Raw genomic sequence first — 11,883 nt, forward strand, 5'->3', positions numbered from 1 at the left:
CCTGTGATTTACAGAGAAGACATAAAACACCAACACACCAACACACAATACCTTTGGCTTGTAATCCCACAGCTTGTTGTTCCCATTTTATGGTTTGTTGAAAAAAAGTTCAACTCACCTTCTTCCTTCATAGTGTTTCTCTTGCATGTGCATAAAGTAGGTTATGCTCGTATTTGAGCTGCAGGAAAAATAACTCAGCTGTCAGTTTTGAACACTCATAAAGACAACAAATAACACATACACAGTTCTAATGAAGCAGTTTACTTTCATATTTCCTCATTAAAACATAACCTGAAGTAAAACAGTCTCCCATGTGGAGGTATTCATAACTCAAACATATGCAAATAAGCTGTGAATCTGCATCAAACAAACAGACTAACATTTTAGTCAAAAATCACCAGGGGACAAGGTGCTTTGGTACGAGCCCTTCTGCAGGAGCAATGGAGGAAAGTGAAGTGCGTTCCTATCTCCTCAGATCTTTAAAGGCTTATTCCTTTGCATTCTCACTCATTTCCACCCAAACAAAGGCTACGTTACACTTCCTTTACCAAGACATACAAAAACACATAAGAAACATTCAAATTCGCATGTAAAGAAGACTGTTTATTATACTGAAATAATTTTCATCCACTGTGTTGTTACAGTATAATAAAGCCTCCAATATATTAAAAATACATAGAATGTTTCTTTCCAAAGACTTCAAATTGGCTATGAAAACATTCCTTCTCAAGTGAGTGCCACAGTCAACAGCACACTATGTCCTCATATCAAAAGAGAGAAAGAAAGTGGTTTCATCACGGTCTTGCTCTCACATATTACCCACGTCACACATTCACAAAGTCCAAACCGATTGAAAAACATTGCGTGTGGCTCCAGATGTCTTGATGCAACATCACGCTGTGTGTTTCATTATCTTCATTGTAACTGCTTGCAGTCATGAGTCATTCTGCAGTCTAATGTAAGAAATCATCCCCTCATCAACACTTCAGTCACGTTTCGTACATCACAATGTAATAGCAAATTCTTCACGCATGCTGCTGTTCGGGCTCACATGGTGAAACAACACAATATATATGTGGAACAATTAGCTCGGTAAAATAATAAAAATAATAATAATACTAATAGTAATAATAATAATAATAATGTGCTGCAAGGCACAAACAAGGGCTGTACTTACTATGAAATATATGTTCCACCTTCATGAGTGAATTATAAAACTTCTAAAACAGGGCTCTTAATTCCACATACAAAGGTTCACATGAAAATCAAGAGTTTTCATTTCATTTTCATTTCCCCCCATACATTGTACCAAAAGCAAAGAGTGTCTGTGATTTGTTAAATTAACCGTTCCAAAAATCACAAAAAAGGAAAAAATTCAATTAAAAAAAAAAATCAAATATTCACAAACTTTTGTCAAGATCACATTTTCCATGAAGAAGTTAATTACTGCTCAGCAGCAATGTAAACGTGAGACCGGTATACCAAACACAGCCAGTGACAAAGGCTGTTTAAACAACATATTACTTCAGTAAAACAAAACAAAACAAAACAAAACACAGTACCTAACAAGCTACATTAACCCATGTGGTGTGCAAACCTGTTACTACACTATGCTTCACACACAGGGATCAGAATCTGGTTCCACAAAACTGGTAAAATGACAGAAAACTACCCATGCAAATCTACATTATTATTTATGTGTTTGTGTTAAAGAGGTGGTGACTGAGCACAGTCCTGTCTATAAACACAAAATTAGCTTAATATACAGTATGTGGAGAGGTAATACGCTTACTGATTAGAATCAATAATGACGATGTGACTATGTTCCTAGCTGTCTCTGGAACTTAATTAATGCCCCTTCAAATTTATCAAAATTTACCAGTCTCCTTGAACTAGCATTGTGTACAGTACCTCGAAGCTACGCTCATTGTTACTTCAGTGCTGCAGATCGCTGCTTTCGTACCACCGTCCTCTGTTTGCCCGTGTTTATTTCACTTGTCGTATTAGCGCGTCCAGTACTATCTCCTGTTGTAGAGGTCTTTGCGTTTTCGCAGCTCCTCCAGCACCCGGGCCCTGAACTGGGTCCAGTCTTCATCCTGGAACTGCTGGAGGCCTAGGGCCAGATGGAGCTCTGCAGAGTGGCTGCGCAGGAAAGGGTTGTACTGCCTCTCTTCCCCAATAGTGGAGGGACTCTGAAAAAAAGACCCCCAAAACACAGACACTCTCAACACAATGTGCTCAAGTCTCTCCAACGACCACAGTGATTGTTTTATTTGCAGAACAAAGCTGTACCTGCCTACAGGTTTGCATTTCCGCATCTTTCAAGATTTCATTTTAGAAGAAGAGGAAAACGTAAGTCCCAGTCACACTTTGCGTTTTGAAAGCCTCACTGAAGCTAATTAAACCTGGAATCTCTTGTTTCCTCGTGGCTACACCTTTAGATCCAATAGAAATACGTTTCAGTTGTTTGACACACCAGTTTATATTCCTTTGTCGCAACTCTTAATGTTTTAGGTAGCTCTGCTAAAAGCAAAACTTTCTTTGGTTGTGTGCATGACTTTTTCTATATATATCCCTCATCTGCCTGTCATACTCATGCTCAAAAACAACCCAAGAGATCAAAATCTATCTTAAATATTTTTTGAGGAATGAAACTAGCTATATTACATGTACGACGAACACACACGACGCAGACAAAACAATGCAGCTGATCATCTTATGTGTTTTGGGTACATAAGTTGAGGAAGATGCAGCTGTGTGAAAGCGCCTCTAGTGCCACGCTGTACAGATGGAAGACAAAAACTCATCTAAATTCTGCATAGACACTCCACTGTGAACCTTTGGTCTGCTGCAGTGTGTATCAGAGATGAGATTCAACTCTGAGAGTGTTGAAGAGGGGGGAAAAGAGAGGGAAGCGAACATTCGAGCTTTGACAACACAAGTGCTGTAGGCAGGTGATAAGCCCTTCTTCCCAGGTGCTGGACAACGTGAATCCTTTCTGGCACAGCGTGCTGGAGAGGCATAACAATGGTGATGTAGTATTCTCACCGTGCACAGCTTCTGGCCTCGCTGCTGCAGCACCAACTGATACTTGCTTTCCCTGGCAGCATTGCATGGCTCAACCTCAGCAGCAAACAGCAGGTTGTCCTCCGCATACTCATGACCTGAGGGACAGCGAACGGACACAAAAATAAAACATCATACCCACAATTCAAAGCTTACACAATACAAAGTTCCATTCATTTCCATTTTTTGGGGATCATAAGTGCACTTGTGCTACGGTATGTGTTTTAAAGAAATCAGAAGAAATCAACCCACAGCACATTCGAACTACATAACACAAAAACTGTCAGAAGCATCTCTGACAACTGAAAAGATTTTCCTACCAGGCCATAATAGAGTGTCATCACTTAAGGAGGCAACTGTGTCGAGAGATGACAGCATTGTTGTGGCATTGCCTTCAAACATCCTCCCTGAAAACAAAACAAGAACCGGTTTCACTCAAGTCGAGTAATTGTCATCAATTCAGCCCCTGAAATTCAATTTGAGTAATGCTGTTTTTAACCAAAAATTGGTTAAAGACAGCATCCATAAGAATTAAAAGGTACTGCATTTGCATTTAGAACAGCAGAGTTCTTGTTAGGATCTTTTCATTGCCTTCTACAACTCAATTTAAAACTTAAAATAGAGATTTTGAGTTTTAAATTGGTCAGCTGTTCTGACAAAACAACACAAAACTGTGCTTTTCATTATCGTAACTTATTCTTTCTGGCGTCCTCTCTCCTCCAGTGACATGGAAATCGTTCCCCCTCGGCCATCATGGAGGATGGGGGTGGGCAAACACAGGTGTCTACTCAATCCCCTCACTCACAGTGAGGGGCTAAGATGCGAGGAATACCCACGAATGAAAGAATCGAGGAGCCGTTACAAACGTTAATATAATGAAAAGCACCCAGAATCTCCTTACAGTCATTCAGTGGTCCATTAGGCGGTACAAAGACCAGCATTAAGAGTAGAATGATTCCATATCAAACAGACACACCACAAAAGTCTCTTCTGTGCAAAAGCTGCTCTGAAACAGAAAGTCAGTTCGATGTGATCATTCTCATGAGTTCTGTTCTCTTGTAACTCACCACATCCTGAGAGGAACACCAGGTCACCAGAGAAAAGGCTGGAGGGGGTGCCGATCGCCCGCCCATCCAGGAGGTAGATCATGTGGCCCACTGTGTGTCCAGGAGTGAAGAGGGCCTTAAAGTGCATACGGCCAAATGTTACGGAGTCTTTGTGGGAGAGAGGGCTGAGACCACAAGAAAGAAAATACAAACTGCTATTAGGAGAATTAAAGATTCAGGAGTATTGATGGCTGCACGATGTGTTACACTATCAAATAATAAAAAAAAATAATAACTTGATACAAGTGGGGCATTACCTCAAAAACCAAACCCAGAACAGACCTAACAATTAGAATGGGGAAGTGGCAAGTAAACCGCTAAAATTAGAACCACAAATAGATAATTTAAAAAAACAATCACATGTACAGTATTTCTAAAACAGAAAAGTCTTTTCTCTTCACAAACTGTAAATATATCACATTTTTTAAACAACAACTTTTCTGGTTTATGCAGTTAAATCCTTCATCGTCACTTGAGTCGAGCGGTTTGGATGTTATCTAGCCACAGTCTCCCCAGACATAACGGAACAGTTTATCATTCCATGATAATTTACTGTGAAGTCAGCTGCTGTGAGTGCTGACAGAGAGAACGAGACAGAACCCAGTACAGTCAGACTGATTCTGTGGGAAGCTGCGTGCTATACTGTTCAAGCTAAGACTTACTGTGTGAGGCCAGGAATGTTATCAGCTGCATTTCCATAAACTCTGCAGGAGCTGTGAAGCCTTTTCAGCCCTTTATTTCCCCCACTGTGATCCCTGTAGATGGATCATGCAAAGCGTGTAAAGGTTTTGCCACTACTGACAGCATGCAAAGGTTTTTGCCAGTATTGACAAATTAGAAAATCGCATTTGTTTTGGCCTTGAGCCTACACAAACCAAGTCTTTTCAACAACATACTCTTTATTTCAGTTTAAGTCTGGATAGCAAATCTTATCTAATCTGTCACAGTGTATATTTAGCTCCAGCTCCTTACATTTCCATTTATAAAATCAAACCATACATTAAAATTACATGCATATAAAAATAAAAACTATATAACTCACCAGTGCTTGTGTGTACAGAGTATTGCTTCTAACGTCACTCCCTCTTCCTTAAGGACTGCCTGAAAAAATAACTAATTCTATTAAAACCCTTGACATAAAACAATCCGCAGCATTTTATACAAAGGCCCACAGAGCTGCAAAATACTTCAGACTGTGTGACAATAGTGGTTTTACTTATGGGCTAGAAATGGATGCTGCTGAAAATGTACAAGATGTGTTCAATCACATCTACTGAATTTTTGATCCACACACAATACGCACAACTGTTAGCAGAGGCATTCACCTGAACTGTCTGAGGGTCTGCAGGGTCTACAACAACCGCGACACTGGAGGCTGTGTCAATTACAAGATAGCTGTAGTTGTCAGACAGTACCGAGACGGGAATTATTTTGATACCTGTGGGCAGACAGAAAATTACAAATAAGTTACTCAGTACTTAACTTTTACATTTAGAATGGTAGAGGTAGATATTTACTACACTCAACAGACTTCTAAATGCAACACTTTTATTTTTGTTTGTTTTTTAATGCATGCAAGTTATGTATAGACATTGAATAGTATGTCTTGGAATTATAGCACCTTTTGAGCCTTTCTGGGCCTTTCTGTTTTTGTGGACAGGAATCAGTATCACCCTGCAATAACCCAAACAACATACAAGAAAACAAAATATATAATCCAGACTGCTGCATACCATTGAACTCCATGGGCTGCACTGTGGAATGTCCAGCAGGGTAGTGCTCTCGGGCTTTCCTCATTTGCCTCTTGTAGTACATGTAGCCAAGCCTGGTCCTTGTGTAAAGTGTGTACCTAGAAGACAGTTCAAAAGGCTAGGAAACAACGTGTCTGGTAGCAGGGGTCATAATGCTAACCCCACCACGTAGGGACCATCTATCCAGATGACAGGCGCTTCACGTCTGCTTTTAGCGTGGCCCAAGAACTAACTGGCCACATCAGTTGAAACACCACGAAAAGTGAGATCACGTGAAGTCCATTTCACCATGCTGCACTAATTATGAGACCGTTTTAGCATTGAAGTTTGTTGGCATGTCACAGCAGCATCTCGTCAAAATCCACATTTGTTGATCTTATGTATGCCGAATATGACTGTGGCTATGGTTGGTTCATTGCTTAAGATACAAGATCAAAATTTCAGCTAAACTACCTTTGGCGACAGGCAAAGACACTTAAAATTGCTACATATTTAAATACAGTTTGGTGGGACGGCCTCTCCATTAGAATGACTGCATGTTGTTAAGCCACACTATCGAGATCTTGTTTTTATTAAAGGAGGCCCTGTTATATACTCACGCAATTCGGAACAAGGGCTTCTCCGTGCGAGCCATTACTTTGCTCAACAGTCTTCTCCAAAACGCTTGTCCTGTACGTCTGTAGCGAACACATAAACACAAGAAACAGAAAAGGGATGCAGTGGCAAATAGCGTTATCATCCAGTCAGGAAGCGCCATAGCCTCTTAGCGTAACGTAATGACGTTTAAACTAGCACGCCAATCCCGGAAGTGAAGGGATTGAAAAAAAAAAAAAGTAGTGCAACGTGTTTATGTTGAAAAGTAGCATTAATAAAACATTTCCAAGTTGTTTTTCCCTCTTTCACATCCTAAACGTCTCATGAAAGAAAATATATCTATTTTGTTTTTAAAGTTTCTGTTAGTTTAATTAACAGACACTAGATACCGTTTGTTTCTTCTCCAGAATGTTTAAGTAAAATTAAAATGTTATTAAACTTTATGATGTTGTTGTTTGACTATAACTGTAACTTCATTCTGGACATTATTTTAAGCTTAAACATATTCAATTCAAACTTAATTTAAGGGCTGCAAAAACACTCACTTAAATTTTTATGGCTATATTTCAATATTTGCTACTCTATGATAGAAATTAATTCCACCTTAATTCATTAATTGTACCTATATGGCATCAATATGGACTTGAGCCTGGTTACCATTGCTGTATTTAATATCATCTGGGTGAACTTGAAAGAAAAATGTCATGGATATAATATGCCTATAAATAAACAAATAAAAATCAGAAATACTGCTTTAAAAAAATGTGATTTAGAGTAATATTGCTACCTACCATCTAGCAAAAAGGTTTCTGGCACACAAATAGCCTAGACCAACATTTTTTTTCAAACAGTAGTCTCGCTTTCTGAGACAGCAACAGTGTGGGTTTCAGTGAACATATCTTATTACAAAGATGACATCCTCCCGTGGTGCAAGTCTGCACACCCCTAAGGAGAGGACAGACTGAAGGTCACAGCGCTCCCATTTTAGGCTTAAGGCAACAGGTAAGTAAAAATTCTTTTTCTCTTTGGTTTATGTCATTTTATTTTCAAGCTGAATGTATTTATTCCGATTATTCTACCACGAGTCTCATTCATGCCTTTGTTCCCCTGGACTTTTCTAGCATCGTTAGGTTATTTTACATTGTGTTAGGTAACTGTTTATTACAAACTGACCAGTACATGTTTTCTTTTTAAAGGTAGGCTATTATACCACCACTGAATTAAGGACATACATTATAAGTCTGTTGTAGCTGATATCCACTTATCTTCTTTTCAAGGTGGGAGCATGACTTCAAAAATTGATAATCCACCACCTTATGAGGTCGCATTGCACCATCCTAAGTATGGAAACTACCCCCACCAGCCACAACATGACTCCCCTCTTCCACCACCTCCATCTTACAGCCCCAGTCCTGGCATGTGCCCCGGCCTTCCTGGCTACTGGGGCCAGGAGGGTGTCTACCCGCAAGGGATGTGGGCAGCCCCTGGCTTCTCTCCGTCTGGGGTGCCCACCACAATACCAACTTTGTCTGCCGGAGTGCCTGCATCCAACCCAGGTTCTGAGGAAATAAAACAAGGCTACAGATAATCATATCCTGCATTATATTTAGATTTGCTCCGAAGTGAAATAAGTATACTTTGTGATTCCCAAATCTTCAGGAGACATGGAGGATTATCTGAGCATCCAGTGGGAAAGCACAGCTATTCGGCACGCCTTCATTCGAAAGGTATGGAGTTTCTCTGTTTTTCATGTCACACAAAGACCCTTATTGTGTGTTTTTCTGTTGTTCAGAGGTCCACTGACAATCATGTTAATGTCATCTATTCAGCCCCTGAAATGTTACTTTGCTTGGTTCTGTGTTTGTGGGCAGGTTTACTTAATTTTAGCAGCCCAGCTTGCCGTCACCTTTTCTGTTGTTGCTGTCTTTACATTTGTGTAAGTGTCACCGTTCATCGCAGTGCATTATTAAATCCGACTGTTCAATGCACCGTGGGATACAAGATGTGAACAGTCTGCTTCTGAGTGATCCCTTATGTCTGTGCTTTCATAGTGACCCAGTGAGGCTGTTTGTCATCAGATACCCCGGCATCTACTGGGCATCTTTGTGAGTTGCACTCAGCCTAACCCTAAGAGACAAAAAAAAAAACAAAACAACAAACATATTTTCAGTCTAATTAAGTTTATGAAAAGAACATTTGATGAGCAACTCCCCAGAAAAACGTTAGTGATTTATCTCTCCGTAGAGTGGTTTATTTTGTGGTTTACTGCATCCTCATCTGCTGCAAAGAGCCGAGGTAAGCGTGTCCCTGGGCTGTGTGACTAAGTTAGAAAATAGTTTTAGTACCACTAATGTTGTGTATCTTATTAAAATATTTATAACCAGTAACCATTCCTATTTGTATACATTTAAAAACATTAATATGTTACTATTAACAATATTGAAATGTTTTTAGGAGGCGTTTCCCATGGAATCTAGTGCTGCTGGGAGTATTTGTAAGTACTGTGTGTTAGAGTATGGTTGAAAATCAAATATTGTTTATGGTCCATCAGATCCATATGGCCAAACTAAGAACATAATGTGAGTGAAATGATATTTGAGTGGAAAAGTAAAACAAAACAGCCAGTAAGCAAGAAAGAAAGGAAGGAAGGAAGAAAGACACCCTGAAAAGGCTCCAAACCAACTCTGTCATTTATGACACATTGTTCTCATGTTTTATCTTGCAGACTCTCGCCTTGTCTTACATGTGTGGAACAATTTCAAGGTTTGTTTTTGGCTCAGGCAACACACCACATTTCACAAATCCAGTACATTTTAATAATGATTTATCACACCCTGTGATATTCTATCTTCTAATCACAATACGTATCTTTTCCAGCTATTATGAAACAAAGGCAGTGTTTCTTGCCATGGGAATAACAGCAGTAGTTTGTATAGCTGTCACAATCTTCTGCTTCCAAACCAAGGTAGATGGGGATGTAAACTGTCTGTCTCTCTCTCTAGCTCAGTAGCCTGTGGCTTGTCAGAGGATGCCTTTGTTGTCAGTGTAAAAGAACTCCTTTGTCTCACATTACAATGGGGCACTGAGTTCCTTTAAATATTTATGACATTTTGTGATAAGACGTGAATCCAACTTCTCTGTCTGACGCAACTCGAGATGCAGCAGTTACATTTTTTTTTTTTTTTTTTAGCTGGTACATGAAACATCCACCCTTGTTTATTTTATCTTATTTTTTTTACCTGATTTCCGATCCTCTTGTCAATTATCTTAACCTCTCTGCCATATGGTTTGAAGCAAATTAAATTCACTTTCATCCTGGTAATGACTTGTTTCACATCACAGGTGGACTTCACCTCCTGCGGGGGATTTCTCTGTATTGCCGCCGTTTTGCTCATGATCATTGGGATTGTTACAGCCATCGTCCTCTCCTTCCAATATGTGAGCACTCTTTGGTCTAATGCTTTAATTTATTCTCTCTACTCCCGTTTCTCAGAGCGAGGAGTAGCAGCTCAGTGGGGTGTATCTGTGTGGCTGATTTCACATTCAGAGGCCTTTCTTATGTCACTCAACAGGTCCCTTGGCTGCATATGCTCTACGCTGCGATTGGAGCCATCGTTTACACTCTGGTGAGTCTACACTCACATGAATTTGAGGAGAGAATTTGAAGGTTGTTACTAATAACAAGAGACACAACCATTCTTACATCCCAAAATACACAATTGTTTGGTAATTCTACAGCCTTAGATCCATCAGATTTGCCTTGACATTGGTGCGATATCATGTGGTAAATTGGTGTTTTGGTCTCTGTGGTGGCAAAGCAAAAGACCATGAAGTGTTCAGCATGGAGAGGGTTCATTCATAAACTGAACATTATCAGTACGTTTCACTGCAATTTTCCCATTAGATTTTAAAATTTATTCATGCTTGAGAAAGGAAATTATGACTCTCTGCACCTATTTGGTCTAGAATGTAATATCTCAACATCTATTTGGAGAATTTCCATGACATTTTGGAGACCTTCGTAGATTCCCAGCGGACATATCCTAACTATGGTGATGCTCTGACCTTTCCTCTGGCACCACCACTAAGTCACTAATTTGATATATCCTGTAAAAATATCTCAACATCCAGTGGATGGACAGGCACAATATTTTGTACAGTCATTGATGGTTTCCAGAGGATGTGTCTTGATGACCTTGGCGGTCCCTTGATTTTTGAGGTGTTTTTGTGTGAAATGTCTCAACAACTACTGGAACTACATTTATGTTGCCCTCAAGATGATTTGGTGTTCATCTTCGACTTCCTCTCTAGTGTCATCATCATCATTAGGTCAAAATTTTAACGTATCCTGTAATTTTAAACTTTTAAAATCAATGACATCCACATCAGTCTTTGCTATTCGTGCAGTTTGATGTGAAGCTGAGACTGATGGGGATGTCCATTTGAATTTAGTCCAGTTAGCCAACACGCTTTGTGCTTGTGACCATAATTAGGGTTAACAGGATTCTTTTTTTTTTCTGTCAAAGTCTGCGATGCTTTGTATCTCTATAGGTCACTCGGCAAAGTCAGTTGAAGAAGACAAACCCATGACCCTTTGATTGAACTTTGTCCTGTCTTCTCTTTCTATGTTAGTTTTTAGTATACAACACCCAGCTTCTTATTGGAAATCGGGAGTTGGCACTCAGCCCAGAGGAGTACATCTACGGAGCCCTCTCTCTCTACATCGACATTGTTCACATCTTCCTCTTTATCCTCCAAGTCAGCGGAGCCGCCACTGAATAAGCCCGTGGTTAGAGCTCACTCTGTCGTCTACGAGCATGGACTTACAGAATATCACATCTGTTAAACAAAATTCTATGTGTACATGTGTGTCACTTACGAATTTCAACATCCATAGAGAGTAATGAAACATCCTAACTGTTCATTTAATTATAGTTACATTTTACACCAGTAACACTTGAGCACTTTGATTTACTCTTGCACTGCATGACGCAGGACAGTGAATGAAGTCTTTCACTAACCCTACTGTGAATAAGGGGAGACTAAAGTGCTGCCTTCAGTATAGTTGTTTGTCTTGCCTTTTCGTTTCAGCCAATAGTATTTTAGTAGCACATGCATGCAATTTTTTTTGTGGGACAGTCGTGGATCAGCGGTTAGGGTGTCGGACCCGTAACCGGTGGATCGCTGGTTCGATTCCCCGTCCCGGTGTCCATGGCTGAGGTACCCTTGAGCAAGGTACCTAACCCCCACTGCTCCCCGGGCGCTGCACGCGGTCGCCCACTGCCCCGGGTTTGCTGTGTGTGTGTGCACGTCACTTGGGTGGGTTAAATGCAGAGAACAAATTTCGTTGGAGTGAGTTCCCTCCA

The 11,883-nt window shown here is 40.1% G+C and overlaps 2 protein-coding genes across 2 annotated transcripts; one reads left to right on the forward strand and one right to left on the reverse strand.

Moving 5' to 3' along the window:
* Positions 1–245: 245 nt before the first annotated feature.
* On the reverse strand, positions 246–6,707 carry pnkd (PNKD metallo-beta-lactamase domain containing). Its single transcript, XM_046404769.1, has 9 exons — positions 6,523–6,707; positions 5,906–6,021; positions 5,498–5,610; positions 5,215–5,273; positions 4,835–4,927; positions 4,134–4,297; positions 3,387–3,473; positions 3,049–3,164; positions 246–2,192 (listed from the first exon to the last, which is right to left on the reverse strand). Exons 1-9 carry the CDS (start codon positions 6,678–6,680, stop codon positions 2,019–2,021), a joined length of 1,080 nt encoding a protein of 359 aa, XP_046260725.1. The 5' UTR covers positions 6,681–6,707; the 3' UTR covers positions 246–2,018.
* A 652-nt stretch (positions 6,708–7,359) lies between these two features.
* On the forward strand, positions 7,360–11,623 carry LOC124067038 (protein lifeguard 3-like). The gene is made up of 12 exons (XM_046404049.1): positions 7,360–7,519; positions 7,795–8,073; positions 8,177–8,244; positions 8,389–8,453; positions 8,569–8,622; positions 8,762–8,812; positions 8,972–9,011; positions 9,243–9,280; positions 9,395–9,482; positions 9,860–9,955; positions 10,090–10,143; positions 11,150–11,623. Exons 2-12 carry the CDS (start codon positions 7,803–7,805, stop codon positions 11,297–11,299), a joined length of 975 nt encoding a protein of 324 aa, XP_046260005.1. The 5' UTR covers positions 7,360–7,519; positions 7,795–7,802; the 3' UTR covers positions 11,300–11,623.
* Positions 11,624–11,883: the final 260 nt, after the last annotated feature.

The sequence above is a fragment of the Scatophagus argus genome, chromosome 11, assembly GCF_020382885.2.
Source record: "Scatophagus argus isolate fScaArg1 chromosome 11, fScaArg1.pri, whole genome shotgun sequence".
Lineage (NCBI taxonomy): Eukaryota > Metazoa > Chordata > Actinopteri > Scatophagidae > Scatophagus > Scatophagus argus.